The following is a 26,359-nucleotide window of genomic DNA, read 5'->3' on the forward strand; positions in this document are numbered from 1 at the left end:
CAAATAACGAACTTGGATCGTTTCAAGAACGTTCAGAAAACTTCCAAATTTTAGCTGGGATAAAGCTTGGGTCGACTGAGTGGGATAGAATACAGAAGGCCCTATAAAGAAAAATGAACTTGAAAGGTGACATTAGGGGCCTAGGCACCTAATCATTTAAAAACTGAGGTCGGTTGGTAGCAATTATAAAGAGTTAGGTCAGATCTTTCGCGATAGTGCAAGTAGTATTCATGGATCTTCTTTTTTTTCTTGATTTTAATCTCTTTTTTTTCCCTGCAGCTTCAATTCGTCGGTGACAACGGCGCATTGGTTTTCTTTAGGGAGCCTTCATCAAAACTTGATCAACTTAATTGTTACGGGTGAGTGGCTCGTTGATGTCTGGCTTGCTTATTAGCCGATTTTAATTTATGTGGTCTATTTCAAAGGCAATGTTCTCACTTTGGTTTTGCCGATAAGTAGATTTATGATTTATTATGTGATATGATACAGAATATACATCGAAGGAGACGAAGCAGGACATCAAACGACAGACAGCATTCGTGACGTCATACAATGTGATGGAATGCAGAAATTCACCCAGGATTGTAACATTGTTGGCTATGTTGCAAACAGCACCTGTTCTTAGCTTCTTGCTGAAAAGGTCTTTTTCTCCGTGCATTTTGTAGGATGTAAATCAAAATACTCTTTAGATGTCCCAGACGACTGATTTGTGAAATTCCTGTCCATGATTTACTTCACTGTCGGGGCGTCACGATTGGAGTTCTATAATGTACAGACGGCGGCACATTTCAATAACCAAATTATGCTGTGATGGAATGACTAGTGTAATTATTGATTGAAAGCAATAGAAGCTACAGTTGTAGTACAGTTGTAGAAGTATTCAGTTCCAGTAAATGATTTTATGAAATGTTGTTCCTATCAATCATATCTTGGTAATTATTAAACGTTTATAAAATGCCATGTTCGAATTGCACGATGATTGCATGATGCGTGAGAAAAGTTATTTTCTTTCTGTCCCTCTCTTGACCTACTGTACTAAACTTTTTTTTAGTATAAGATCTTGGTCGCTGGGGGCGCAAAGTGGTCAGCAATACAACAGCATCACCTTTATGTACCGGCAGTCAGTCGACATCTCGAAATCTGCTACCAAGAATCGAAATTCTGATCACGAAAAATGGAAGAGATAGGCATTGTTATACCATCAAGAAAGGTAAATGTATGATGCTAACTTTTATCGTCCCGTAAATTGAAATAACACGCTAAATAAGTGACGATTTCAGTGCAAAAACTTGCCCACAACCTGATTATTTTTTGTCGATCGAGTGATGACAAAGCACGCAGCCATTGTAAAAGTTAGAGCTGGACTATCTGTTGTCCCACTCGTTTGAATGTGTGTCGGATGCGGATGAATAGTTAGTTGTCATTTCGATTGCAGACAGTCGACAGCTTCACGAAAGAGTTTAATAATATTGACTTTAGTTAGAATGAGAAAAGGGTCTCTGATGTTAAGGGTTTATTCAGTCTTTGGTACTTAACCTTACCAACCATGCTGTGTTCTAGCCTACTCTGTGCAAGCAATGAATTATATAGGACAAAAATAGGCAATCTAGGCCGTATTCTAAGTCTATTAACGTTAAGACAGTCGTTAGATCGTGCCGTTAGATCTAACTTTACATTACGGCCCAAGACTAGGCTACAGTTGTTTTATTATCAGCATAATTGCCCTAACAAAAGTAGACACGACGTAAAATTCTAAAGCAACATCAAAGAAAAAAGGGTTATCAAGTTAACGTGATTAAGCTGAAATTGGACAAGTAGTAAGTAGGCCTAGGCCTACTGTGAAAGAGGAAATTGTCGTGGTGTTGAAATTTTCATGCATTCTTCGCACCCAGCTCAGCATGCAGCTGTAGCCAAATTTCTAGAAACTAACGCGAAAATTAAAGCACACAAATATTTTTGCTGGTTTGCCATATTAATAGAGTCTATATCACCATTCCAGTAGTTGATGTCTTGATTCCGTGGAAATAAATTATGCGAAACTCATCTTACCCGGCATGGTGTGAAAAATAGTCGCACGAAAATATCCACTTTTACAGTAAGCATGTGTCTAGGTTACTTTGTCAATGCATTGGCTATATAAGTGTTTAGCATTATCTTTTCAGAAGTTTAAGAATTGAAAGCAAAGCTATGTACAAGAGTATGTTAAAATACTAAGGATACGCTATACCACAAATATGACACTATTCTTTCTTTTTTTTATGTTTCGGAAAAGGTAGTGGCACACTAGTGCAAAAAACACAGTTTTCCATTTGTTTAATGAGCCCAAACTTTAAAACTATAAAATGTAACAGTAACACTAGACCTCTAACAAAAATTATTGCTTTAAAAAAGTAAACTAAAGATTGATTAGTTTGACCTAGATTCTAATTCACCCAGAAAACTGGTAAAAACTACATGTAGATACTGAACTGAATCCTCGGCATCAAGTAAAATCTTGTCATGTGACTTTTTGTAGGTTTTGTGATGTCACAGTTGTCAGTATTCCAATAACTTTCAATGCAGTTTCGTTTCGCCAACCCTGATGCACTGTAACTGATTTTGAAGCCTCTCAAAGATTATTACCAGGGTATTGGTCTTATCTCCCTATCGTTGGTTTCACAAACGGGTTCTCAATCTCATGGGGGTATTCTCAGTTCTTCTGAGTGCAAAGTTTTATCTGTGATTGGATGAATTGACATCAATATTTTTTTTTTTTGTCTCTATGCTACAGTTTGTATGTTGATTGATGTTGAGGCTACAATGTATTAAAATTAGAAATATAGCACAGACTTGATATAGTAATGAAAGCAAAAAGAGAAAGTTGAAACAAAACAAACAAGCACGCACACACACACACACACACACACACACACACACAAATGAGCAAACCTCAAGAAATTTTACCTTGCACTTCACAAACCTAAAATTCAAAGACTGTATATGAAAAAAATATACTATAGCTGGGACCTTGGTACATTTGTGTGATACATGTATGTGATGCAGGTAGGTCAAATTTAACATTTTCAGAGCTTGCTCTCTGACTTTTGTTATGAATGTAAGATGACATCAAAGAGATCGAGTTCTGAATGTAATCAGAGCTGTTGCTCACTTTTCATGCATTCAGTGATGATTTTTTTCCCCCAATGTATTCAATGATTGTTGGATGACATTTGCCTTCTGTATCACCTCCCCTCTCCCCTCTTCCTTCTGATCTCAAGGAGGAGGTTGCATCACCAAGTGACTCCAGACCAACCACAACTTCTTCAGGGTCTGGTCTAGAGAACATCCCTACAGATGACCTCTACTCAAAGTACAAGGTATGGACAACTACCAAAGGACTTCCATCAAAATGAAAAGGAAAGGATTTAAAAAAAAACCAAAACATACCTCTGCAGGAAAAGAAACCTAATTAGCTCCTCCCTTGATGATTGTCTTTATTAAAGAGGAACTTTGCTACAAGTGCTTTGCACATAGCAGCTTTCTAATATTTTTTTTTTTAAATTGTTTTTAATTTTCTACTATTGTATTTAGGTAATCTCTCTTCTTTTTTTTTTTTGTATCGGTCTACAATGAGATACCAGGTATGACAGGTAAAAATGAGAAGTCCCAGCGACCTTGCTGTAATGGGACTGGAATATCATTTGCTGCCAGTTGTTGATGTCAGGTTATACAGATTAGGACTTTAATTGCTTTTAAAATTACACATACAAAAAAGAGAAAAAATAGATCATAAGATAAAACACGAGCGGATCCAGGAATTTGGAAAAGGGGGGCGGGCGAAAATATTTCTGGGTTTTGTCGGCTGACAAGCAAAAAAAAAAACAAAACGCTTCAGCGCGCAATTTTCCTGTACCTCCTCATGCCACTTGTGGGTTTCATCGACTGACATGCAAACCAAAAACCAAAAAAAGGCTTCATCACAATTTTCTAGTGCCACTACAATTGGCTGACAAAGATGGTTTCTTCAAAAATTAAAGGGGAGGGCGCATGCACCTCTTTTCATTATTTTCTTTTTATTTCTTTTGTTTTAACCCCCCCCCCCAAAAAAAAAAAAAAAAAAAAATGAAAAGATAGAGGGGCGCCTCCCTCTGGATCCGCTTATGAAACAAGACAAAAACTAAACATAACCTAGCTTAATGCTGTTAAAAAAAAAAAATGAAAAATAAAAAATAAGTTTTTAACTCTTTTCTCTCCATTCTTCCCATTAATCATGGCAGAAACTACAGCAGCAGCTGGAGTTCCTTGAGGTCCAGGAGGAATACATCAAGGACGAGCAGCGCAACCTCAAGAAGGAGTTCCTCCACGCCCAGGAGGAGGTCAAGCGCATTCAGAGCGTCCCCCTGGTCATCGGCCAGTTCCTGGAGGCTGTTGACCAGCACACCGGCATCGTGGGCTCCACAACTGGTTAGTTTGCCTTGAAGACCATCCATTCCTTTGAAGTTACTGTAGATGGTAGACTCTTCTTAGCAGAGTACTTTTAGTGGTCTCACTCAGAACACAGCTCATAGAGGCCAAAGAAGGCAACTTAAGCGTATCATAGCATAGTTCAATGTATTATATGCCACCTTACCACATTTTTCCTGATTGTAAATTCATTTCAGAAAATGACTGCGAGACATTCAAAGCAGTGAAAGAAAAGACGCCAAAATGCCGATGGCTGGCAGGTATTTCAAGCGCTGTTAAACAGTTCACAAACTGTAATATAGCAAAACAGCTCATGATATTGAAATATATCTTTTTGCAGCAGGTTCATCTTTGTGAGATATTAACTTATCAAAAATAGACAAAAAAAAAATTATCAAATGTCCATAGACTTTGTACACTTTCCAACAGGTTCCCAGAGACAGTAGGTTAAGGAAAAGATCAATGCATGAAATCCTGTGCAGGTACATTGTATGTGAGCACTTGCGTGTGGTTGTGTGTCTGTTTGGGAGCACAAAACTAACTAGCCCACTTCCCTGCTTGCCCAAGGGCAGCTGAAACTCACTGTTGGACAAGTGAAATGAATTAGCGCTAGCCTGGTGAAATCACAGGTTGCTTACCCAAGTGCTAATTTACACACTTGGGAGAAATATATTGTACAAGCTGAAATTTTCGCATGCAGATATTTTTTGCAAATTGCTACTTATTGGCCTTTTTCGCATGTGGTTTATTTTGTGGGTATAGTGATAATATAGTAATCATAACTTCACCTTTCATGGTGTAATTGAGAATAAGTAACAAGTAACAAGACCAATAGGCTTACAGAATGGTTTTACCTGATGATTACCTGTACATTAACATGTAGTGAAATGAATTCAAAGGAGTTTACCAGTGTGATGTTATGCCTCAGATATCGCTACACCAATGCTAATACAGGGTACTAGATCTATAGTAGTTACTAGTTGCATACAATCCAGTCCATTGCTGGCATGGCCTCATTTTTATGCCTCCGCCACAAAGTGTCGCCCGAGGCATTAATCCTAAAAAGACTGGGCTATTTTGGTAGCTCGAAAGACTGGGGGGGACCTAAAGGGCCCCCCTTAAGATCTCGGCCGTGGATTGTGCGATCGCCGCGGAAATTTGCACAATGGTAGTGTGCGATGTAATCTACAAGATCGTATAAATTTTCCAAAATAGTCTTCTTTTATTTCATTTTGATTAATTATGCTAATTTATGCGAGAAATCAGACTCTTTGATCTAAATCAGTAAATAAAGCTCCAAAACTGCTCATTTTTGGTCTAATTATTCTTTGTGACATATGTACTTGAAAAAAAAATTCGGTATCAAAATTAATTTCTTATTTATTTTATTGTTTTATGAATTTCTTATGTATTTCTATGTTTTTTTACCTTTTGTTTTTGTTGTTTTTTTAGCAAAATTTGTGGCAGACACTTTTTGAAGCATAATACTCCTAAAACAAATTAATTTTAGCCATTGAGAGTAAAAATAAGCATATTTATATGAACCATTTGAAAAAACTCAATTTGCATTGACTTTGTACACAAAATCACATTTTTGAGCCATTTTTGGCCTCACGTGCATGTACAAAAAATTATGTAACTTCAGAACTGTACCCCCGGGCGTCACAAATTTGGTGTCAAAATGTGCAGGAAACTCGAAAGAAAAAAAGTCATAGAGCATCGCTGCGAGAGCATTGCATGTTGTAAACACAGACAGAGTCAGCGCGCGAAATGTCGAGGGGGGCCTTTTAGCCCCCCCCCCCCAGTCTTTTTAGGGTTAAGTTTTGGGGTTGTCCATCCTCGCGTCCTTCCGTGCGTCCTTCCATCCATCCTTCCGTCCTTGATCAATTTTGTGGACAGCGTGACTAAAAAAGTGTTAGAGATATCCTAATGATTGGCATGTATATGTACATGTATGAGTGTTCAATGTTGTGCCTATCAAATTTTGGGTACACATGCTCAAGGTCAAAGGTCAATGTCGAATGCTCGAAATTTTACTATTTCCCCTATATCTATGCAATGCCTGAATGTATTTTCTTGAAACTTAGTGTATACATGTATTACATGATAAAGATTCTGTAGAGAAAGTTTCATGCTATGAGGTCAAAGGTCAAGGGTCAAATGTCAAGGTCAACTCGTCGAAAATGTTTTTTTTTCCGACATATCTATAGATGCAATGCCTGAAGGTATTTTCTTGAAACTTTGAGTAAACATGTATTACCCAGTTGAGATTCTCTGGAAAAGTTTTTGGCCCAAAGGTCAAAAGGTCAAAGACCAAGTGAAAATGCTAAATTTCACTTCTTTCTCAATATCTTAGAAGTAGGCCAGGGTGTCATCATGAAACTTAGTTCATACTTACAGTGTATGCGTGTAGGCCCTACTGCCTGATGGTCATTCATCTGGAGAATTTTTGGGTCATGGGGTCAAAGGTCAAGGCCAGGTTAAACTGCTAAAATTTTACTGTTTAATGCTGAAATTACTATTTAATGCTAAAATTACATCTTTTCCCCATACCTTAGTGTTTATTTTATCCATAAACTTATGAAAGAATCAAAGGTCAAGTAAACATAATATCTTCAAATTCCCACTCTTAGGCAATATAGCCATTCATCCAATTAAACCTAGTTCAAGGAAAGAGAACATTTGTAATAAATGTGTCATTTGATTTTTGCCAATAATTTGGAACTGTCGTCACACATTGTCAAGACATACTATAAACCTATTGGGAGAACCATGCATTATGGCGGAGGCATACCAGTCGCCAATCGACATTTCTAGTTTGGTGTTTTTTTTTATAATAAATGCTACTTTCGCCGATTTATCTTTCCACAGTTTAAAGGCGAATTGCAAGATTGTGAATATAAAATTGCCACAATAATGTTAGCTCATTACCTCTTTCAATCAGAAGCATATCTTCCTTTGATTCTTTCAAGAAGGCACTGAAAACGTATGTGTTCAAGTATTGACGATTGTATGTGTTATGTCATGATCGACTGAAAACTTATGTGTTCAAGTATTGATGATTGTATGTGTTATGTGTTATGTCATGATCGATGTTACGTCAAGCGCATAGAGAATTTTGTTAATTATTATGCCCTTTATAAATATGTGAATTGTTATTATCATTATTATACATGTTTTTGTTTTGCCATGCCCTTGAAGGGCGTATCTTGTAAAGACAGAAACATTCCTGTGAGAGGGAAATTTACGTCTCCTCACCCGCGTTGTCTCCTCTTCCCGCAGGATCCAACTCGTACGTGCGGATCCTGAGCACGATAGACCGCGAGCTGCTGAAGCCCAGCGCCAGCGTGGCGCTGCACAAGCACAGCAACGCCCTGGTGGACGTCCTGCCCCCAGAGGCCGACAGCAGCATCATGATGCTCAGTCAAGGTAACCATGGCGACCCCTCGCTCCTACATCTCTCCCTCCAACAGCGTTTGCAGTGGGGGCTGGGGATTAATTTTGCACCAGTAGGATAGCTTTGCATGGTACAGCTATGTACATGTGTGCACAAAAAGTTGAGGTACTTGATGGTGTTGTAATTCTCATTAAAATTACGAACAAACAAGAAAGAGAAAACCTACTGTAAATGCCATGTATTTTGCATTGTGTTTGCGAATATTATGAGTAAGGTGCTTTTTACAAATTTAACATTACGCCAAAATATTACCTGTAATCCCGCCATGAATGCACAATGGACATGTGCGCTTCTCCGTTAGTTACTCTACTCCACAATTGCACATTAACCTCTTGAGAAATTGTCGGATAGTCCTGATTCCCCAGAAATTAGACTCACTAGATATGTAGCATATAATACACTAATTCACCCAAGAAGTGAATGAATAAAAGTGACCGTCAGCCCTCATTTCTCTTTGTGTGCATAGAGGAGAAACCAGACGTGATGTACTCTGACATTGGCGGGATGGACATGCAGAAGCAAGAAATCAAGGAGGCGGTGGAGCTACCCCTGACGCACTTTGACCTCTACCAGCAGATCGGCATCGACCCGCCCCGGGGCGTCCTCATGTACGGACCCCCGGGGTGCGGCAAGACTATGCTGGCCAAGGCTGTGGCACACCACACCACAGGTATAGGGAGGAGTGGGGTATGGAGTAGGGTGTGGGAGAGTGAGGGGGTGTGGGAGGGGGTAAAGGCGGTTTTAGATGGATCAAGTGTATCAAACGTAAGTGATGAGTCAATTGGAGTAGAACAGCGTAGGAAAAAAGGTTGGGCTACATCTATTAAGGCAGCAAGGAATGACAAAGGCCCTATTATTCTTGATAAACTGAACATAGCATAACTATTCTTGTTCTTTCCGAGAACAGCAAGGAGCTGGAATTCCCTGTCGTCGGAAATTGTTGCAGCGCCATCTAACATAGGAGCATTCCGTAACCGACTAACGGTTGATCACAGTGGCTAGTCTTGTTCTTCATATTTGTTAAGTGCTTGTAAATATCTGTAAATAAATTGCATTATAATGTAAATAACACAGTCTGCAAGAATCTTCAGCTTATTGAAGGAGGCAGACTTGACCAGAAGAAGAAGAAGAAGACAGGCAGATTGATATGGATGTCCTATTTTCAAGAGTCTCGCAGTGACGTACTGGTGGGCTGAAGCGAAAGTGTTTCCCTTGACTTTGGGAGCAAGAGTGGCGTTTTGATGCATTATACCAGGGAACTTGTGTTATGTGGTCTTTGTTGTTGGTGATTGATTTCAAATACATACTTAAATGTTCAATCAAGTACCTGTAGATAAAGTATGTAAAATCACTCTCAGTGGTCAAAATACATCCTCTTGCTATTCCATGATGTATACGTATAATCTGCCACAACTATGGCATGCAATGAAAGTTCTTGTGCCTTAATTTTTCTGCATGGAGAATAAAGTTGATGATTGTTTGGAGAGTACATGGGAGATTCTCCTTGAAACAATTTCTCATCGTGTAAAATGAATAGCACCATACCACCTTCATGAAATGTGGCTTCAACAAACCCTAAATGTACTTTTTTGCATGCAGGGATGTATCAGCTTTATACGTGGCATAATACTAAACATGAAACTGAAATTGCAAATTTAAAGGTGTGTATATTTAGGTACAGTCGTCTCCCATGTTTGCACTATTCTCTGAAAACTTTTTTAATGTCATTTTCTTTGGTCTGTAAAATGTTGAGTAAAACACCACAGAAATTATTGTCAAAAGTTGCATAAAAAGTAATTTCTGCTGATTTCCCCAACTAGGATGATGGACAGAAGTAAGACATATTTGATTTTTTTTAAAAAAAGAAGACAGAACATTGAAATCTTGTATTGTATTTCGTCCACTATTTTTTTTAAACCCTTATGTAGCTGCATTCATCAGGGTAGTAGGTTCAGAGTTTGTCCAGAAGTACCTCGGGGAGGGGCCCCGCATGGTCAGGGACGTCTTCCGCCTGGCCAAGGAGAATGCCCCAGCCATCATCTTCATCGACGAGATCGACGCCATAGCGACCAAGCGGTTTGATGCCCAAACAGGAGGTGAGTCTGCTGCCATCCTTGTAGGATGCTGGATAAAGTCTAGGACCATATAATGCTCACTTTGACAGTGTCCTCCATTGTGTTTTGAGGAGTTTCAGCATTGTGAATGAAATTTTATGGGAGTGTGTATTGTGGGAGTGGTGACTATTTTTTTTAACCCTATTAAGGCAGTGTAATAGAAGTTCTTTTATTGATATTCAATGCAATAATCCATTGCTGATTATCAGTATAATGTAGAGATATTAAATATGTTACTGTGGGTTTGTTTGTGTGTGTTTTTTTCTTGCATACTAAGAGCAGTTGATGAAACCGCAATTGCAAATTTGCATAAGGATATATATGAACTTTCAACTTAGTTGTGGCATCAAAACTGTATTCATCCACATCGTATAGTCAGGGAGCTAGCGACCACTCAATTTACCCCATCAAGCCCAAAAGGTTTGACCCCTCAGAGTTGTTGGGGCCACCCTCCTCATTCACAAAATGCGCGTCAGCCTGATCCCTGAGGGTGGGTTCGGCCCCCAGGGACCCCCCTAAAAGGGCCCTTGGCAGGTGTAATTTACCCCATGGAGCCCATGGACCAAACTAGGTGTAAAAGAATGTCTATGGGTGTACATCATAAAAATATAAAAACTGACAAAATATCTGGTTGGGAAAGGGGTTGCCAGACCGCCAGTTTGCAGGCACAAACCCTTGTTGGTGGTGAATGAGTCTGCGCCAAGACTACACTTTCCCATAGGCCCTGTACTGTAGCGTCTCCCAACAGTCCGAGGGACAGTGTCTGTTTAGTGCATGTAGTAGTCTTGGCGCAGACCCCTATACTCCTAACAAGGGTTTGGCCTATATCCTGGGACCCAGGGTAGTATGCAGGCACAAATTGACCAGGCACAAATTGACCAGGCACAATAGAACACACACACCCACACACACACACACACACACACACACACACACACACACACACAACTCACGCGCACACATTTGTGTTCCGCACATGACTCCAAGTATATACATTGTACAAGTACACAAAACATGTCACTTGAATTGGTAATCTAATTCTACAGCCACAGCACCTGCACATAATACAGGTCAGACCTAATTAAAGATGTTCATACTTTTTGAATGTTTTACATGGATACTATCAATGAGCCTTCAAGCAAGAACTCGAAAGCAAGATCTCAAGCGAGATGTAGTTGTTATGTTTTACTGGCCACGCAGCCTGCTTATCCTTCATTATGTTTCCATAGTATGTATGTCACAAATAGTTTTTGGAAATGCTGAAACAAGCCCTTTGTTGTCTACCCTATATAATATGATGTGTCATGGAATGATACAGTATACTACGAGTCTCAAAATTAGGGTCTGAATTATAGACTGTTAGCAAAGAGTTCCGGTCAATCGTTCCACAAGAGCAGCAGTTTGCTCAGCAGTTGGCCACAGCAGTTTGCTTATAGTTTGGTTTTCTTGGACAATCTGACGAAGTCCAACAATCCAAGGAACCACTCATTCCAACACAGTTGTTGAATATATATATATAACTACGTATCACACTAGCAAGCGCAAGTTTGCAGTATATGCACAGTTACACATCGCCGATACATGCTGTGTAACAGAATAAAGAACCCACATCACGTTAAACCGAGGATTTCTTTGTTCTTTATTGCAACAACGTGTCCATCTGAAGAGATTGCATACGAATCCATCACAGCTTCAACAACTCTTATATATTGGATTCAGGATGCAACTTGCACTATTGACATTTATCGTGCTATAACAACTTACTCACCATCAAGAGGCTGTGATTCCAGAACCATACCATGGCTGATGTAGAGAAATTAAAGTTGATCAGGAGAAACACCAAAGGGGGATTGACACGCACCTTAAACTCAATCGACAGGCTATTAAAGGACACCTTTGGTGAGGTCGACACCTTAAAGGGATACATAGCCAAGGCGGAAAGTCAATTCAAACAAGTTGAAAGCAAGCATGCGGAGCTGGTCGAAAATATAACAGATGAAGCGACATTCGAAGAAGAGGAGACCTGGATGGGAGAGTGTGAGAGTAGGTTTGTGGAGACCATCGTACGTGCGAGAAAGTCCATTGGGTCCGCAAGCTGCCGTGAGCCGCCTACCTCCCAGCCTGTGACGCCGTCAACTCCCCAAACTTCTACACCATCTGTTGTTCAAGATCCGGCACCGCAAGCCGAGACTGTGTCATGGCAACCCCGATCTACAAGTCCAGAACCGATTGCTCCCTTAGCTCCGCCCTCTCCGATGCATCGACATTCATCTTGCACACCTAAGATGCAGAAGATGAAATTTCCTACTTTCAACGGTGATATCAAGGACTACCAGCGTTTCCGTACCTTGTTTCAACATTGTGCTGCTGACCTCACAGAGATAGAGTGTTTCTACCAACTCACTCAAGCCATGATTAATGCTCGTGAACGAAACATGATAAAGGGCTGCATTAATGTGCAGAGGGCTTGGCAGGTACTTGATCAGAAGTACGGAGACCAAGACAGAGTTGTCGACAGTCTTCTTCGTGACTTGGAAAACCTGAAGCCGTACGAAATCAAGGGCAAGATTAGTCTAAGTGCCATGACTGGGTTTGTTCAAACCTTGCAGGTATTTGAGATGCAGGCCGAATCAATCGGCCTCTCTGGGGAGCTGAATAGTAAAATCATGCTAAGTCAGATCAAGCAAAAGATGCCTGAGGGACATCGCATCGCCTACTACAGAGATGTCAGAGACGAGCATATCAGTGACTCCCTTGGAGGCTTGGTCAAATGGCTACATAGACAGCTCCTACTCCAAGAGAAGGCGAAGTCACCATTCCCAGAGAAGACGAGTACCTGTGAGATGAGTCAAAACAGAGGAAGCAAGTCTTCAAATGCAGCAGCGTGGAATCCACCTAAACAGATCCAATCTAAAGAGGGGAAGCGTACCGGGGTTCCCAAGTGTCCTCTTCATGTCAACTCGAATACGCACTTCCTGAAAATGTGCATCAAGTTCAGGAACCTCAGTCTAAAGGAAAAGTATGACGTCATGAAACAGAATGACATCTGCAGCAGATGTGGTCATGACAACTGTCCTGCAGGGAAATCCCCATACGACCACAAGTTATGTCAGTTTGCGTCGCCATGCAAGGTTCAGAGTTGTGGAGATGATTCCCACTTCTCTGCTATCTGCCCTGTCGTATATGGAGGGAGAGATCAAGGCTCGTCATCTTCACAGGATCGCAATGTGCCACCAACACGTCCACACACCACTTCAGCGAGTGTGAAGACTGTCGCGAACAAGGACGCAGGCGCACTACAGAGCGTCCTTCCCACTGTGATGGGATATCTGCGACACGGAAATAACCGTCAGCTGGTGCGGATTCTCTTAGACGGTGGAAGTCAGGCTACCCTGGTAAGAGAGGGCATCTTCTCCAAGACCGAGAAAGATATCTATCAGGATCATGATCTGAGTCTGGTTGGCGGTACCAGGATCAGACGAAAGCTTCGACTATTAGATTGTTTCATCGAAGACATCGGGGGAAACTTGTCGTACCCAGTTTCCGTCACAGAAATAGACAAGCCTTGTGGAGAAGCCCCTGTCGTGCAAGCAGAAGACCTCCAGCAGTATCACCATCTACGGGAAGTGGATATTCACACCGCCTCGTCTGAAACTGTCGACATGTTGCTTGGCGTTGACAACACGCACTTGATGGTATGGGAGGAGTACATCCTTGGGGAAAAACCTGACGAGCCAGTGGCGGCGAGATGCCCCTTGGGATGGTTTATCCAAGGAGGACGTTCAGGAGGCCCTACAGCTCTGCTTAACTACGTCAACGTGTCGGCAATCGGTCCCCTAGAGGAGTTCCTCGGCCTGGAAACAGCAGCCTTGCAACCGAGAAGATGTAAGTGCTCAACAGAGATCTTGAACAGAGGAGCAACCGAAACCATGGAGCAAAGTGTTTCTCAACGTCAGGACGGCTCGTACGAAGTCAGATTGCCGTGGAAGAAGTCTCCTGACAGTTTGCCAGACAACTACGACTACGCCGTTAAGAGGTTGCATGGCTTAGAGAGACAGTTCAGAGACAGGCCTGAAGAGTGGGACGTGTACTGCAAGCAGATGAGGGACTTGCAACACAGAGGTGTCTCACGTCGTGTCAGTGACGCAGAAATTCGACAAGACAGAGAAGCTGGGAGAAAAATGTGGTTCTTGCCACATTTTGCGGTAAAGAAAGATTCAGCAACTACCCCAGTCAGGATCGTCTACGACGCAAAGGCAAGATTCCAAGGTCATTCTTTGAACGAGTACCTCGTGAAGGGTGAAGACCTGAATGCTGATCTGTTCAACGTGGCTCTGCGTTTCAGAGAGAACGAAGTAGGCGTCATCGCTGATATCAGAAAAATGTTTCAGGCAATCAAGATCCGCCCGGAAGATGCAAGGTTCCATCGGTACGTCTTTCGAGAAAACCCGAACCAACCCATTCAAGTCTATGAACTCACTACTGTGACATTCGGAGACAGGCCTTCTCCAACGGCAGCAATTGTCACACTCAGGCACGTCATAGATCGACACGCACCCGATGATGAGCAACTGAAGAAAGTCGTCACCGATCAATTCTACATGGACGACCTGAGTGAATCTGTCACCAATGTCGAGGAAGCCGTCAATCTGAAAGCCAAGCTTGTAGAAGCGCTTGCTAAGGGCAAGTTTGACATTCGCAAGTGGCAGTCGAACGCACAGGAAGTGTGCGACTCTGAGGAGGACACTCAGACCGCATCTGTGTTAGGAACAAAATGGAACCTTTCGACTGACACACTTAGTGTGAAAAAAGTCAAGCCAATGGAAGATGTTGTCCTAACCAAACGCAAGTTGTTGGCTCACACCGCATCATACTATGATGTGTTTGGTATGCTTTCTGGAATGTTGATCCGGCCGAAGATTCTACTCCAGCAACTGTGGCAGTTAAATGTCGACTGGGACACGCCACTCAACGACAGACCTGAGCTCTGTCGAATCGTCAGGGAGATCAAGGTGGATTTGGAAGCAGCATCTACCATAGAGATCCCACGATGTCTCATTCCTGAGACATTGCGAGGGAAAAGGCCATTGCCAGAGGTTTCTCTACACGGAGCCAGTGATGCATCTGAAGATGCCATGGGCATCGGCGTCTGGTTGAGGTGGTCAGAGACTGAACAAACGGAAGTGCAGTTGTCCTTCGTCGCTGCAAGAGCCCGACTCACTCCACTCAAACAAACAAGCATGCCAAGGAAGGAGCTTCAGGCCATTCTCCTCCTGTCAAGACTGATGGTTGCCCTGAAAGATGCCCTTCGTTTCAACATCTCCTATTCGAAGATGTGGACGGATAGTTTGACTGTAGTAAGGTGGCTGCGGGGACAGTCCAAGTCCTTTCGCTCGTTTGTCGCATACAGAGTGGGCGAAATCACCTCAGAGTTCGACCCTCACCAGGACATTGCCTACGTGCCGACTGATCAGAATGTCATTGACGTCGTCTCCAGAGGCACCACAGCGGAAGGAATGCTTGAGGTCATCAAGGGACCAACTTACCTGAAGCAACCACCTGAGTCCTGGCCAAAGACACCGCAGAACATCCAGGAAGACACTTCGGATCCAGAGAGGAAGAAATTCCACGTTCGAAATGCGAAGACACTAGCGCTGAAAGTCAATGCAGTGGCTCACACTACCGCAATCGTTGATCCCACCAGCTTCTCGAATTGGCAAAGGCTGAAGATGGTCACAGCTCGAGTGTTATCTGTGAAAGATGTTCCAAAGAAAGAGTGGTTCAAGAAGCTTACTCAGCAGATTTCGCAGTGGCCGTCTGCCAAACTCCTGAAGGAGGCCGAGTTGTACTGGATACGTCAAGCGCAGAAGGACATCAACTTTCAAGATGCCAACATAATGCGCCTCGATCCGTTCTTCGACGAAGAAGAAAAAGTGTATCGCGTTGGAGGTCGCATTCGCCATGCTCCGATATCATACGACATTCGTCATCCCTATCTCCTCCCAAGGGAAAGCCACATCAGTCTACTGATTGTCAGAGATGGACACTCCCTTGCTCTCCATGGAGGACAACTCAGGACTGCGGCAGAAGTGAGGAGAAGGTATTGGGTTGTCGGTGACACAAGGCTCTCCAAACGCGTGGTGAAGGAATGCATCGTGTGCCGCAGGCATAGAGGGAGACCAGTCGAACAGAAAATGGCGGACCTCCCAGAGTGTCGTGTGAAGCCCTTCTCACCGCCATTTCAGACAACGCTCGTGGATTATCTCGGGCCGATAAACGTGAAGGTCAGCCGCAACATTACTGCCAAGGGTTACTGTGCTGTGTTCACATGTGCGGCTACCAGGGCTGTTCATCTCACTTGTGTCCAAGACCTTTCGACACAAGCTTTCCTGCAAGCCCTGGATCGCTTCATCAGCATCAGGGGTGCACCGGCCACCATCATCAGTGATAACGGGACCTGCTTCCGTGGTGCTTACAACACGATCAACACGCTCAATCTACGACTGGACCAGACAGAACTGAGGGAACACTGTAGTAGCTTCAAGGTGCAGTGGAAATTTGGGCCTCCTGGTGGACCCCACCATCAGGGCGCTGTCGAACGCATGGTGCAAGAAGTCAAGAAAGCCATGAAGCATCTTGTGAAAGCCGATCGTTTGCCTTTCCCTGAATGGGAAACAGTCTTCTGCCAGATTTCGGGGTTGATCAACAGTCGACCGATTACAGCTGTGTCATCTTCACCACTTGATCATCCCCCTCTTGCTCCGAATCATTTCCTCATCGGGAGAGGAGATCTTCCGAGCCCAGATGTTCCCTGTGCGCAGTACAATGGAGACTTCAAGAAGCGGAGAGAGCTGTGCAACGCAATGGTCGACAAGTTCTGGAAGCGTTGGATGGACTGCATACAGAAGCTCTCACCGCGCTCGAAAAACCAACGTGCAGCAGAGAACCTACAAGCGGGTGACGTTGTGCTCGTCATCGGAGAAGACAAGAGGCGCGGCACTTGGCGAATGGCTGAAATCGTGCAGACCTTCCCTGGAGACGATGAGCTGGTTCGCGTCGTCGAGCTTAGATACGCAGACAAGTCAGTCGCAAAGAGACCTGTCACCAAACTGATTCTTCTCATGAAGAGAACCGAGAGAGTGGACATTTAAAGTGTAACTGAAGGACTGAGTAAATAATCGCGTTCATCTGAAGAAAGGATTCAGTGTAGCCTTTGTTTGGCTTTCCTCGTTTGATCAGAACATTTTGGGCTACTAAGTTCTTGAATTTGGTTATTAACTCGAACAAGCAATTTCTTGCCTTAATGGAGGCGGTGAAACTTAATTTTACTCTGTTTGGACATTAGAAAACATTCTATTTGAGTGTTCGTTTGTCAACTGGTTTGAATTTCACTTTAGATCTATTTAGGTCTCGACCTTAGAGCAGTTATCTGTTCGTTGTTGTGTAAATAATCGCATTATTGTACACGTTTTGAGTGTTTATAAAGTGACTTCCGTCACGTTCAAGGGGGCAGGATGTCATGGAATGATACAGTATACTACGAGTCTCAAAATTAGGGTCTGAATTATAGACTGTTAGCAAAGAGTTCCGGTCAATCGTTCCACAAGAGCAGCAGTTTGCTCAGCAGTTGGCCACAGCAGTTTGCTTATAGTTTGGTTTTCTTGGACAATCTGACGAAGTCCAACAATCCAAGGAACCACTCATTCCAACACAGTTGTTGAATATATATATATAACTACGTATCACACTAGCAAGCGCAAGTTTGCAGTATATGCACAGTTACACATCGCCGATACATGCTGTGTAACAGAATAAAGAACCCACATCACGTTAAACCGAGGATTTCTTTGTTCTTTATTGCAACAACGTGTCCATCTGAAGAGATTGCATACGAATCCATCACATGATGCATGACTTGATTTGTAATTGCCAGGGTCAATGACAACTAAATTATACGCATGAACTGCATTATAACTGCATAACTATTCGTGACACCCTGAAAGTTGATTTTTTTTTTTTTTTTTTTTTTTTTTTTTGGGGGGGGGGGTGTAGGCAAAGTATCTCACAAATGAGTTGATAAAGATGTTGATATAATAAGAGAACACAAGAACAATCATGTGGATGCTCTCAACATGCATGCTATAGTTTAAAGAAATCAAGCTAGCATTTCATTCAGTTGATAATTTGATGTTTCAATTTTGTGTGTAATGTCAAGGGTTAATGACAATCATATGCTATCGTTGCAGTATGTAACACCATAGATTGAGTTTTGTTTGTGCGGGGATGGAAAACTAAAGATGATTATAGAAATGAGGAGAATTGACAAAAGTGCTGATATAAAGAGAACACATCAAGACAGTTAGTTAACACTCTCAACCTGCATGATAGAGCTTAGCATCTCATTCAAGTGATGATTCAGTGTTTCAACTTGGTGTGTAATACTGGCCAGGGTCAATGGCAGTGCAGTTTGCAGTATGTGATACAATTGAGTTTCATTTGTGTTGGGGCTGGGAATTATTATAAAGTTATAATGTATCTCCAGAATTATCATAAAGTTTTAATGTATCTCCATTATAAAGTATCTCCAGGAACAAAAAGTCGACAAAAGTGATGAAATAAGTGTTCTATAGTAAACCTTGTTATTTAATGTTTCAAGGAAGTTCAGGAATACATCTGATTTGGAATTTATTAAAATCAAATAAAGGAAATACTGGCATAAATGTTGTAATCCTTGCCATTTTTCGTGATATCCATTAGCCAAAACCTAAAAAAAAAAAAAAAAAAAAAAAAAAAAAAAAAAAAATTTTGAGGTTTTCAAAAAAAAAAATCATGTAAGGATTGAGAGTTGGTTTTTGCATTTTAAACATAAAATCATGAGAAAAAAGAAGTACTCCAAGCTGTATCTGACTTTCTTTTGTTGACACAAACTTTATAAAAGTTATATTGAACACTGTTGATAATATGGTTTACTTCAATGTGCTATATAACTGGTCTTTAGTGCTTCTGTGGTTGGTCTGAAACTGAAGTCTCTACTCACAACACAGGGTTCATTTCAGCATTTTCTGAAAAGCTATGGTGTCTCATGAGGTGAATACATAATAGATGGTAGGACCATTATAACATAATACAACTTCACACAAATTCTAAATTCTCTTAAGTGTTCCTGCTTGAATGTACATCAATAGCATCCATGTAAAACATTCAGAAATAGTGAATTTCCTATAGGTCTGACATTTATTATACGTGTGCAAGGTATCATGGCTGTAGAAACCTGTGAGATGTGTTTTGTGTAAAGGTATGTAGGTACATGAAGAAATATGTGAACGTATGTGCGTGTGTGTGTGTGTATGTATGTGTGTGTGTGTGTGTGTGTGTGTGTGTGTGTGTGTGTTCTATTGTGCCTGCAAACTACCCTGGGTCCCAGGATATAGGCCAAACCCTTGTTAGGAGTATAGGGGTCTGCGCCAAGACTACTACATGCACTAAACTGGCGACTGTCCCTCGGACTGTTGGGAGACGCTACAGTACAGGACCTATGGGAAAGTGTAGTCTTGGCGCAGACTCATTCACCACCAACAAGGGTTTGTGCCTGCAAACTAGCGGTCTGGCAACCCCTTTCCCAACCAGATATTTTGTCAGTTTTTATATTTTTATGATGTACACCCATAGGACATTCTTTTACACCAAGTTTGGTCCATGGGCTCCATGGGGTAAATTACACCCGCCAAGGGCCCTTTTAGGGGGGTCCCTGGGGGCCGAACCCACCCTCAGGGATCAGGCTGACGCGCATTTTGTGAATGAGGAGGGTGGCCCCAACAACTCTTGAGGGGTCAAACCTTTTGGGCTTGATGGGGTAAATTGAGTGGTCGCTAGCTCCCAGACTAGTAGGTAAATGCTACAAAAAGATTTCTGGGAAAAAGTCATTGTCTGTAGTGCAGTGAAATCTTTATCTGTTTCAGATGTTTTTCTTTTTACAGATAAGAAATAAGTGGGGGAGGGGGACTTGCCATACTTTTCTTCCTCCATATACTAGTATGGTAATTTCATACCTTCCTTCTCTCTTTCTCTCTCTACACACTTCCAGCTGACCGAGAGGTCCAGAGAATCCTCCTGGAATTGCTGAATCAGATGGATGGCTTTGACCAAAACGTGAACGTAAAGGTGAGATGCCATGAGTGCCGATTGACCCATGACCTCTTCACTCTTTGGCGTGCAGAATGATGAGCTAGCCAGAAATCGGCGTTTTGGGACTGGAAATATGTCTGGACCTCTCTCTGAAGTCTTGAGATTATCAGATTGTACTGTTTAAGGGGCATTCCAGACAATTTATACAATTTCACATAATGTGGTACATAAATCAACAGTGTCATGTGCACATTTGTAGAATTTATTGATTCGTGGTCCATGAGCAGATAAAGTAATACTCTGAAAAACCCAAAACATGGTACTCTGAAAGGAGATGGTGACATACGAGACTAACACATTCCAGTCACATAGCAATGCAATATGATTACAATGCCACTTGGGTAGCAAGTTCACCTGTCTTAGAGTTTATGCATGCCTTCTTCTTTTGTTTCTTGAGCACCCAATCATGCATTCTTAAGGTGAAGCTGCTATGTCATCATCCTTGTTCATTGTGATTTGTTATGAGTTTTGAAAGCATTCTTATTCCTCATCCCTATAACTATAAATTCCAAAACTCTGTACCCAGTATAACCGGTTCATAGATGTTCAAATGTAAAAGTCTGAAAATCATCTGGAGGTCTCCTTTAAGGTGGAGATGAGGTATGGAGACGTCCATTAGGCCCTTAGTGAAAGACCATTCAATCATCAGTCTTTCCTAACCCAACGTCCATCCCTTTGTATGTGTGCATTTTCCTTGGCAACATACTGCAGGTTATCATGGCAACCAATCGGGCCGACACACTGGACCCCGCCCTCCTGCGACCCGGTCGCCTCGACCGCAAGATCGAGTTCCCCCTGCCAGACCGGCGGCAGAAGCGCCTCATCTTCAGCACCATCTGCGGCAGGATGAACCTCTCAGACGAGGTCGACCTTGAGGACTGTATCCTTTGTTTCACAAACAAAATTTCCTCATTGTAGTTAAATGAGAAATTCCGCAGGTCAGATGTAGTCAGATGATACGGCTATTTTTCTATACAGTGAGCTCCTGTTAAACAAACACAGTCAAATCAAAATTCTGGTTACAACGAAGTTAAAATTCAGGTCCAAAAAATTATCTTCTGTATTATCTTTATATACTTTTACTGTTCGGCTGTAACAAAATTTCAGTATGATGAAGGAAACTGCCGGTCCGAGGTTATTTTTATAACGGAGTCACAGGTTATGTTTCTAGTCTCAGTGCTGTAAAGACAATGAGTTATTTCGCTCTTTATTCTTGCCTGCTTCTTCACTATCTTTCTGATGACAGAGTGTTTTATTATTTTATCAGTTTTGAGTGGATGAGGTCATGTCCTTTGAAATACAGAGGAACCTTGTTGTGACGAGGTCGCATAGAGCTGGATACCATTGACATTTGAGAGGGATGGTTTCCGGATTGTCGGGGCTTAACGGTTAAAACCATTAACGACAAGAACCCTTTGTCGAGATTGCATAACGTATTGCTTGAGCTATGTCTCTCTGAGTTGTATTGATTATTAGCTGACTAGCCTGAGATATAACATGGATGTTAGCTTCTACCACCGTCTTTATGATTGCTGATAGATACATTTACGAAAAGACTGTCACCTGTTATTGTTTCTCCTGTTTGTTTGCCTTGACTAATTTCTCCTTTTAAAAACTAGATGTAGCAAGGCCAGACAAGATCTCAGGAGCAGATATCAATGCTATTTGCCAAGAGGTCAGAATCTTTTCCTTTTGTTCTTTTTAACCCTCAAAGAGAAACCTCACAGTTGATGTTTACATAATATTGTTAGACTATCAAACACATTTTCAGTCGAATAATTTCTCACCACCACCTCCCCCCCCCCCCCCCCCCGAAGTTAAGGAATTAACTCCATTTGTGCTAACTTGAGATATTTGTGATTAAAGCTGCTGAAGAACAAAGAAAATGGTAAGAAAATATGGTATATCTATAATCATTACTTTAAGAATATTCCTTGTTATGTAGCCAGTGAGAAATCACTGGAAAGGTTTTATGTTGTGCTATAATTGATTATCTGGTCATCGATTTACCCGGATTCGCTGTTATTCGGATATTGACTGGCTGACATTTTTTTATGTTTTCATGTGTTTTCAGTGCCAAATCTCACTCAAAACTAACACTTATTCAACTATTGATCATGCGAATACATGACGGGACTATTCCAATCATCGCTGCAGACTGTAACTTTTAAGTCAGTTCATGAGACGATGTCAGTGACTGGTGCTGTGCTTGTCACTAGCACTGAGTGCATAGCAGTGATTACAGTACAATGCTGCAGCAAAATTCAAGGAATCGCAATATGAATCTCATTGTCAGTCAGTATCAATCAAACAAACAATACATGAAGGGATATTTTACTTGTATTTCGTATTATTTCGGTATCATGTGAAGCATGAAACATTAGAATGCCGTACAGATAATCATAATATTGTAAATTGGTAATAGCATGTGTATATCCCTAGCATCAAATGCTAGAAAGTCCAGTTGCATTTGGCCATATCTCTGTTGTCTGGTCAAATTGATTATCCAGATGCCCGCCAGTCCCAACGTGGCCAGATAATCGAGGTCCGACTGTATCTGGTGATGGACTTACTGTTAAATGTTTAAAGTGGTGGTTGACCCATTTTGCTATCAAACTCTTGTTATCTCGGTGCACTCAGTAAGATATGATGGAGCTACAATGTAGACCGGTCCCTACTCCTCCCTAATGAGACTATCTTGTGTGTGTGTGTGTGAATTTTCATCCTCCAGGCTGGTATGCAGGCAGTGAGAGAGAACCGCTACGTCATCCTGGCCAAGGACTTTGAGAAGGGTTACCGTAACAACATCAAGAAAGACGAGGCAGAACATGAATTCTACAAGTAGAAGTCTTGTCCAGAGACTTTCCTCTCTCTGTCTAGAATAAAAGAACTCCATGTTTCTTCACTGAAGATAATCGAATAATTGGTATGATGGGAAAAAAAAATATTTAATATTGATGAGAAAAAAAAAAAGCTATATCTGTGACAGATCAAAATCCTTTTTTTTTTTTTTTTTTTTTTTTTTTTTAGAACTGAGATATGTCTTAGTTTGTATTTGAAGAATGCTTCGTATGCAACACAACCCAGTATCTGGGATCAAATGTCTGTTTGGGTGTTAGATGCCACAAGTTATAATGTACTATGTATCCTTTTGCAAGTAAGAACTGTGCTTTGCTGCTCACAAACTCAGTTATTTAATTGAAAGACGGGTTATCCCTGTGCCACACTCTTTAAGGTCTTAAAGAAGGCATACCTGAACACTATTACGAAGAAGTTGAGGGGAAAATAGTTCTACGTGATTGTAGACGTCGGTTGAGGTTACTTTTTTGTACAAAAGAAAACATCCTCTCTACATTGAATCAGCATTAATTCATTTGAAGATAGCCCAATGTGGTTTTACACCTGTGAAACCCTCTCAGTCTCAGTGATATCATTTGTATGTACACGCTCAGCGAAGTCTTACAATGATCGTCCAGCAAGGGTTAAGCTGTGATGCCGATCTGTTACAAGTAACGCCGACTGTGCCAGCAGATCACTTTGCAGAATTTCAGAAACCTTATCCCCGCCTTTAAAAGTTCCCGAAAGAGGCAGCGGCTCGAGGGTCTTCATTTACTTCAGATCTCTATGCTGTGTGAAAATCCGGCTCTTTGTGTCTGTTTTTTAGGAAATTCGACACCAGTCTACTGTATCATCAAGCTTTGCTAATTTGTGCTCATGCAAGAACTTATGTACCCATGTTGTGGTTGTGCAAATCCTGAAAAATAAGTTGCAGTAAAGCATAAATGTCCAAAATACCAAGATGATTGTTTGTTGTGTGTTGGTTTGTCAATCAATTTCTCTCTCTCACTATTTTAATATCAGTGTCTGTATATATCTGTGTATCTATCTATCTATCTATCTATCTATCTATCTATCTATCTATCTATCTATCTATCTGTTTGTCTGTCTGTCTATCTACATGTATCTATCTATCTATCTATCTACCTATCTATCTATCTATCTATATGACACAGAGTGATTTGTGAGTTTGAACCTTGGTGTGTTGAGAGTGAAATGGATGAAGTTTAACCCCCCCCCCCCTGTGTTGATTGGAGATTTTCTTTTTATAATGCCAATCTTTCCGCAATAGAAGCTGCAGAAAAAGTGGGAGAGATGTAAGGCGATGACATCAATCTGTGTAAATGATATTGACCAAAATCACTTTCAGAAAAAAATAACAATAATGATTTAAAGACTATGAATTTTTTAATTCACGGTTGTTGTTTGGTAGTGTACAATTTGAGTAAACAGTATTGACCTATTTCACTATTTCAAGGAAGCTACACACTGACATTCAAAACCCAATAGTTTCGTATCCCCCCCCCCCTTTAATATTAAGATATATGATATTAGCCAATGTCATTTCAAAGAAAGTACATGGTACAAGACTAGAATGTCTCTCTTTTTAAAATTTCTAGTCCACTTTTTTGTGTAACTTTCATTGTTCTTCTGGAACTGCCTTGGGAAATTTTCTGTATCTTACAGTGACAATAAGGGTGTTTTTTAGTGAAGTGCTGTTAAATGTAAACACAGAGTGGAATGACACTGGCTTTAATGAGGGATACGGGATCAAGTGGAGATTTCTGTGAAATCTAAGATGGGCCTAGATATCCGTACTTGACATACAAGTCTCAATTATTTGGTGCCTGCTCTCTCCTGGGGTACGATCTGCATGGCAATTTAGCCAGGAGTCAAGTTGGAGTTACTAAGTCTTCAAATGTCACTGTGTCCCAAGTTTGAATTATTTGAGGAGACAAAAATACTCTCATAATCTCCCCCAGCAGTGGGAGATTACTCCGCAGATATCTCTTGAACCTTTGCAAGGTTGCCTGCCCCTTGTTCAACTTCAGCTCTGAACGGGCCGCGTAGAATATGTGAGACTTTAAAGTGAAATGCAATGAGGACACTCCAAGATCGAGTGGGATGAAAAGAACGCTCCGAACGTTGACTCGAAAAAAAATATTTGCTGCCAGAGATAATCGTGGAAAGAAGATGTGAGTGGGCGTCCTTGATGAAAAATGGGGGGCACAAAAACTCACAACCTTGTACATGTCATTTAAAAAAAATTGTGGGGAAAAGAATGCCCCAACTTTAGCCATACATTGTATGTGCTGACTATCATAAACCTGACTGCAAGCAGCTTTAGGGATGATAGAATATAAATGAGTTACCTCGGAAGTGAAAAAGGGGAATTGTGTGACATATTGTGGGAGCCTGGCACCATTCAATGTTCTCTACTGATAAATGGCAGCATGATAAATTCTATATGCTCCTCCTCCTCCTCCTCCTCCTCCTCCTCCTCCTCCTCCTCATCATCATCATCATCATCATCATCATCATCATCATCACCATCATCATCACCATCATCGCCATCATCACCACCATCACCACCATCACCACCATCACCACCATCACCACTACCACCACCACCACCACCACCATCATTACCAAAATGAGATGTAATGATGTCACAGCACAGTCTGTGATTCTTGTAGCTTCATCAGCTGATCCTATCCCCTTTATGACTTCTTTTATACAACTAGAGTACAGGGATGGTATTGTTCTGGTTGAGATAGAGCTTCAGGCTTCCAACCTTTTTACTTCCGCCAAGGGAGGAGGTTATGTTTTCGTTACCGTTTGTTTGTTAGTTAGTTAGTTTGTCCGTGTGCAAAATAACTCAAAAGTAGTTAACGGATTGGGATGAAACTTGCAGGAAAGGTTGAGAATGACACAAGTAACAAACGAATAACTTTTGGTAGCGATCCAAGAATTTGGGGGAATTTATGAAGGATTTTTGATATTTTGGCAGGTAGGGTCAATGAACTTCGGAGTTCAGGCTGCGCGTACTTGAGGTTTGCATGCGCACACTAAAGTGCGTGCTCTAGTTTCTGCTAGGGCGAGGCGTGCCATGCAGCTGAGGGTTTATGATGTAACAAAGGTTTCTATATTGGGAAATCAGGCGATTTTTTTATGGTGGAAATCACCGATCTCCGATGGAAGAGCCCAAAGAGCTTTGAACTTTCCCAGTGATGGAGAGGAGAAAAATCTCTTTGCAAGATCATCGGTGGAATGTACAGCTGTAGCTGCTTGGCGGAGGTCTGCGCTCTCGGAGTGCTTTTCT

At 41.6% G+C, this 26,359-nt stretch overlaps 1 protein-coding gene across 1 annotated transcript; it reads left to right on the top strand.

Moving 5' to 3' along the window:
* The first annotated feature begins 1,094 nt into the window (after nucleotides 1-1,094).
* On the top strand, nucleotides 1,095-23,991 carry LOC140230067 (26S proteasome regulatory subunit 6B). Its single transcript, XM_072310273.1, has 10 exons — nucleotides 1,095-1,210; nucleotides 3,258-3,356; nucleotides 4,257-4,443; nucleotides 7,726-7,872; nucleotides 8,367-8,570; nucleotides 9,829-9,996; nucleotides 20,099-20,175; nucleotides 20,911-21,079; nucleotides 21,819-21,874; nucleotides 22,931-23,991. Exons 1-10 carry the CDS (start codon nucleotides 1,175-1,177, stop codon nucleotides 23,042-23,044), a joined length of 1,257 nt encoding a protein of 418 aa, XP_072166374.1. The 5' UTR covers nucleotides 1,095-1,174; the 3' UTR covers nucleotides 23,045-23,991.
* Nucleotides 23,992-26,359: the final 2,368 nt, after the last annotated feature.

Source organism: Diadema setosum, chromosome 6 (genome assembly GCF_964275005.1).
Source record: "Diadema setosum chromosome 6, eeDiaSeto1, whole genome shotgun sequence".
NCBI lineage: Eukaryota > Metazoa > Echinodermata > Echinoidea > Diadematoida > Diadematidae > Diadema > Diadema setosum.

Coding starts and splice junctions, on each gene's coding strand:
- LOC140230067 (XM_072310273.1), top strand. CDS start 1,175: ATGGAAGAGATAGGCATTGTTATACCATCAAGAAAG. Junction 1,211..3,257: donor TTGTTATACCATCAAGAAAG/GTAAATGTATGA, acceptor TCTGATCTCAAG/GAGGAGGTTGCATCACCAAG. Junction 4,444..7,725: donor CATCGTGGGCTCCACAACTG/GTTAGTTTGCCT, acceptor CTCTTCCCGCAG/GATCCAACTCGTACGTGCGG.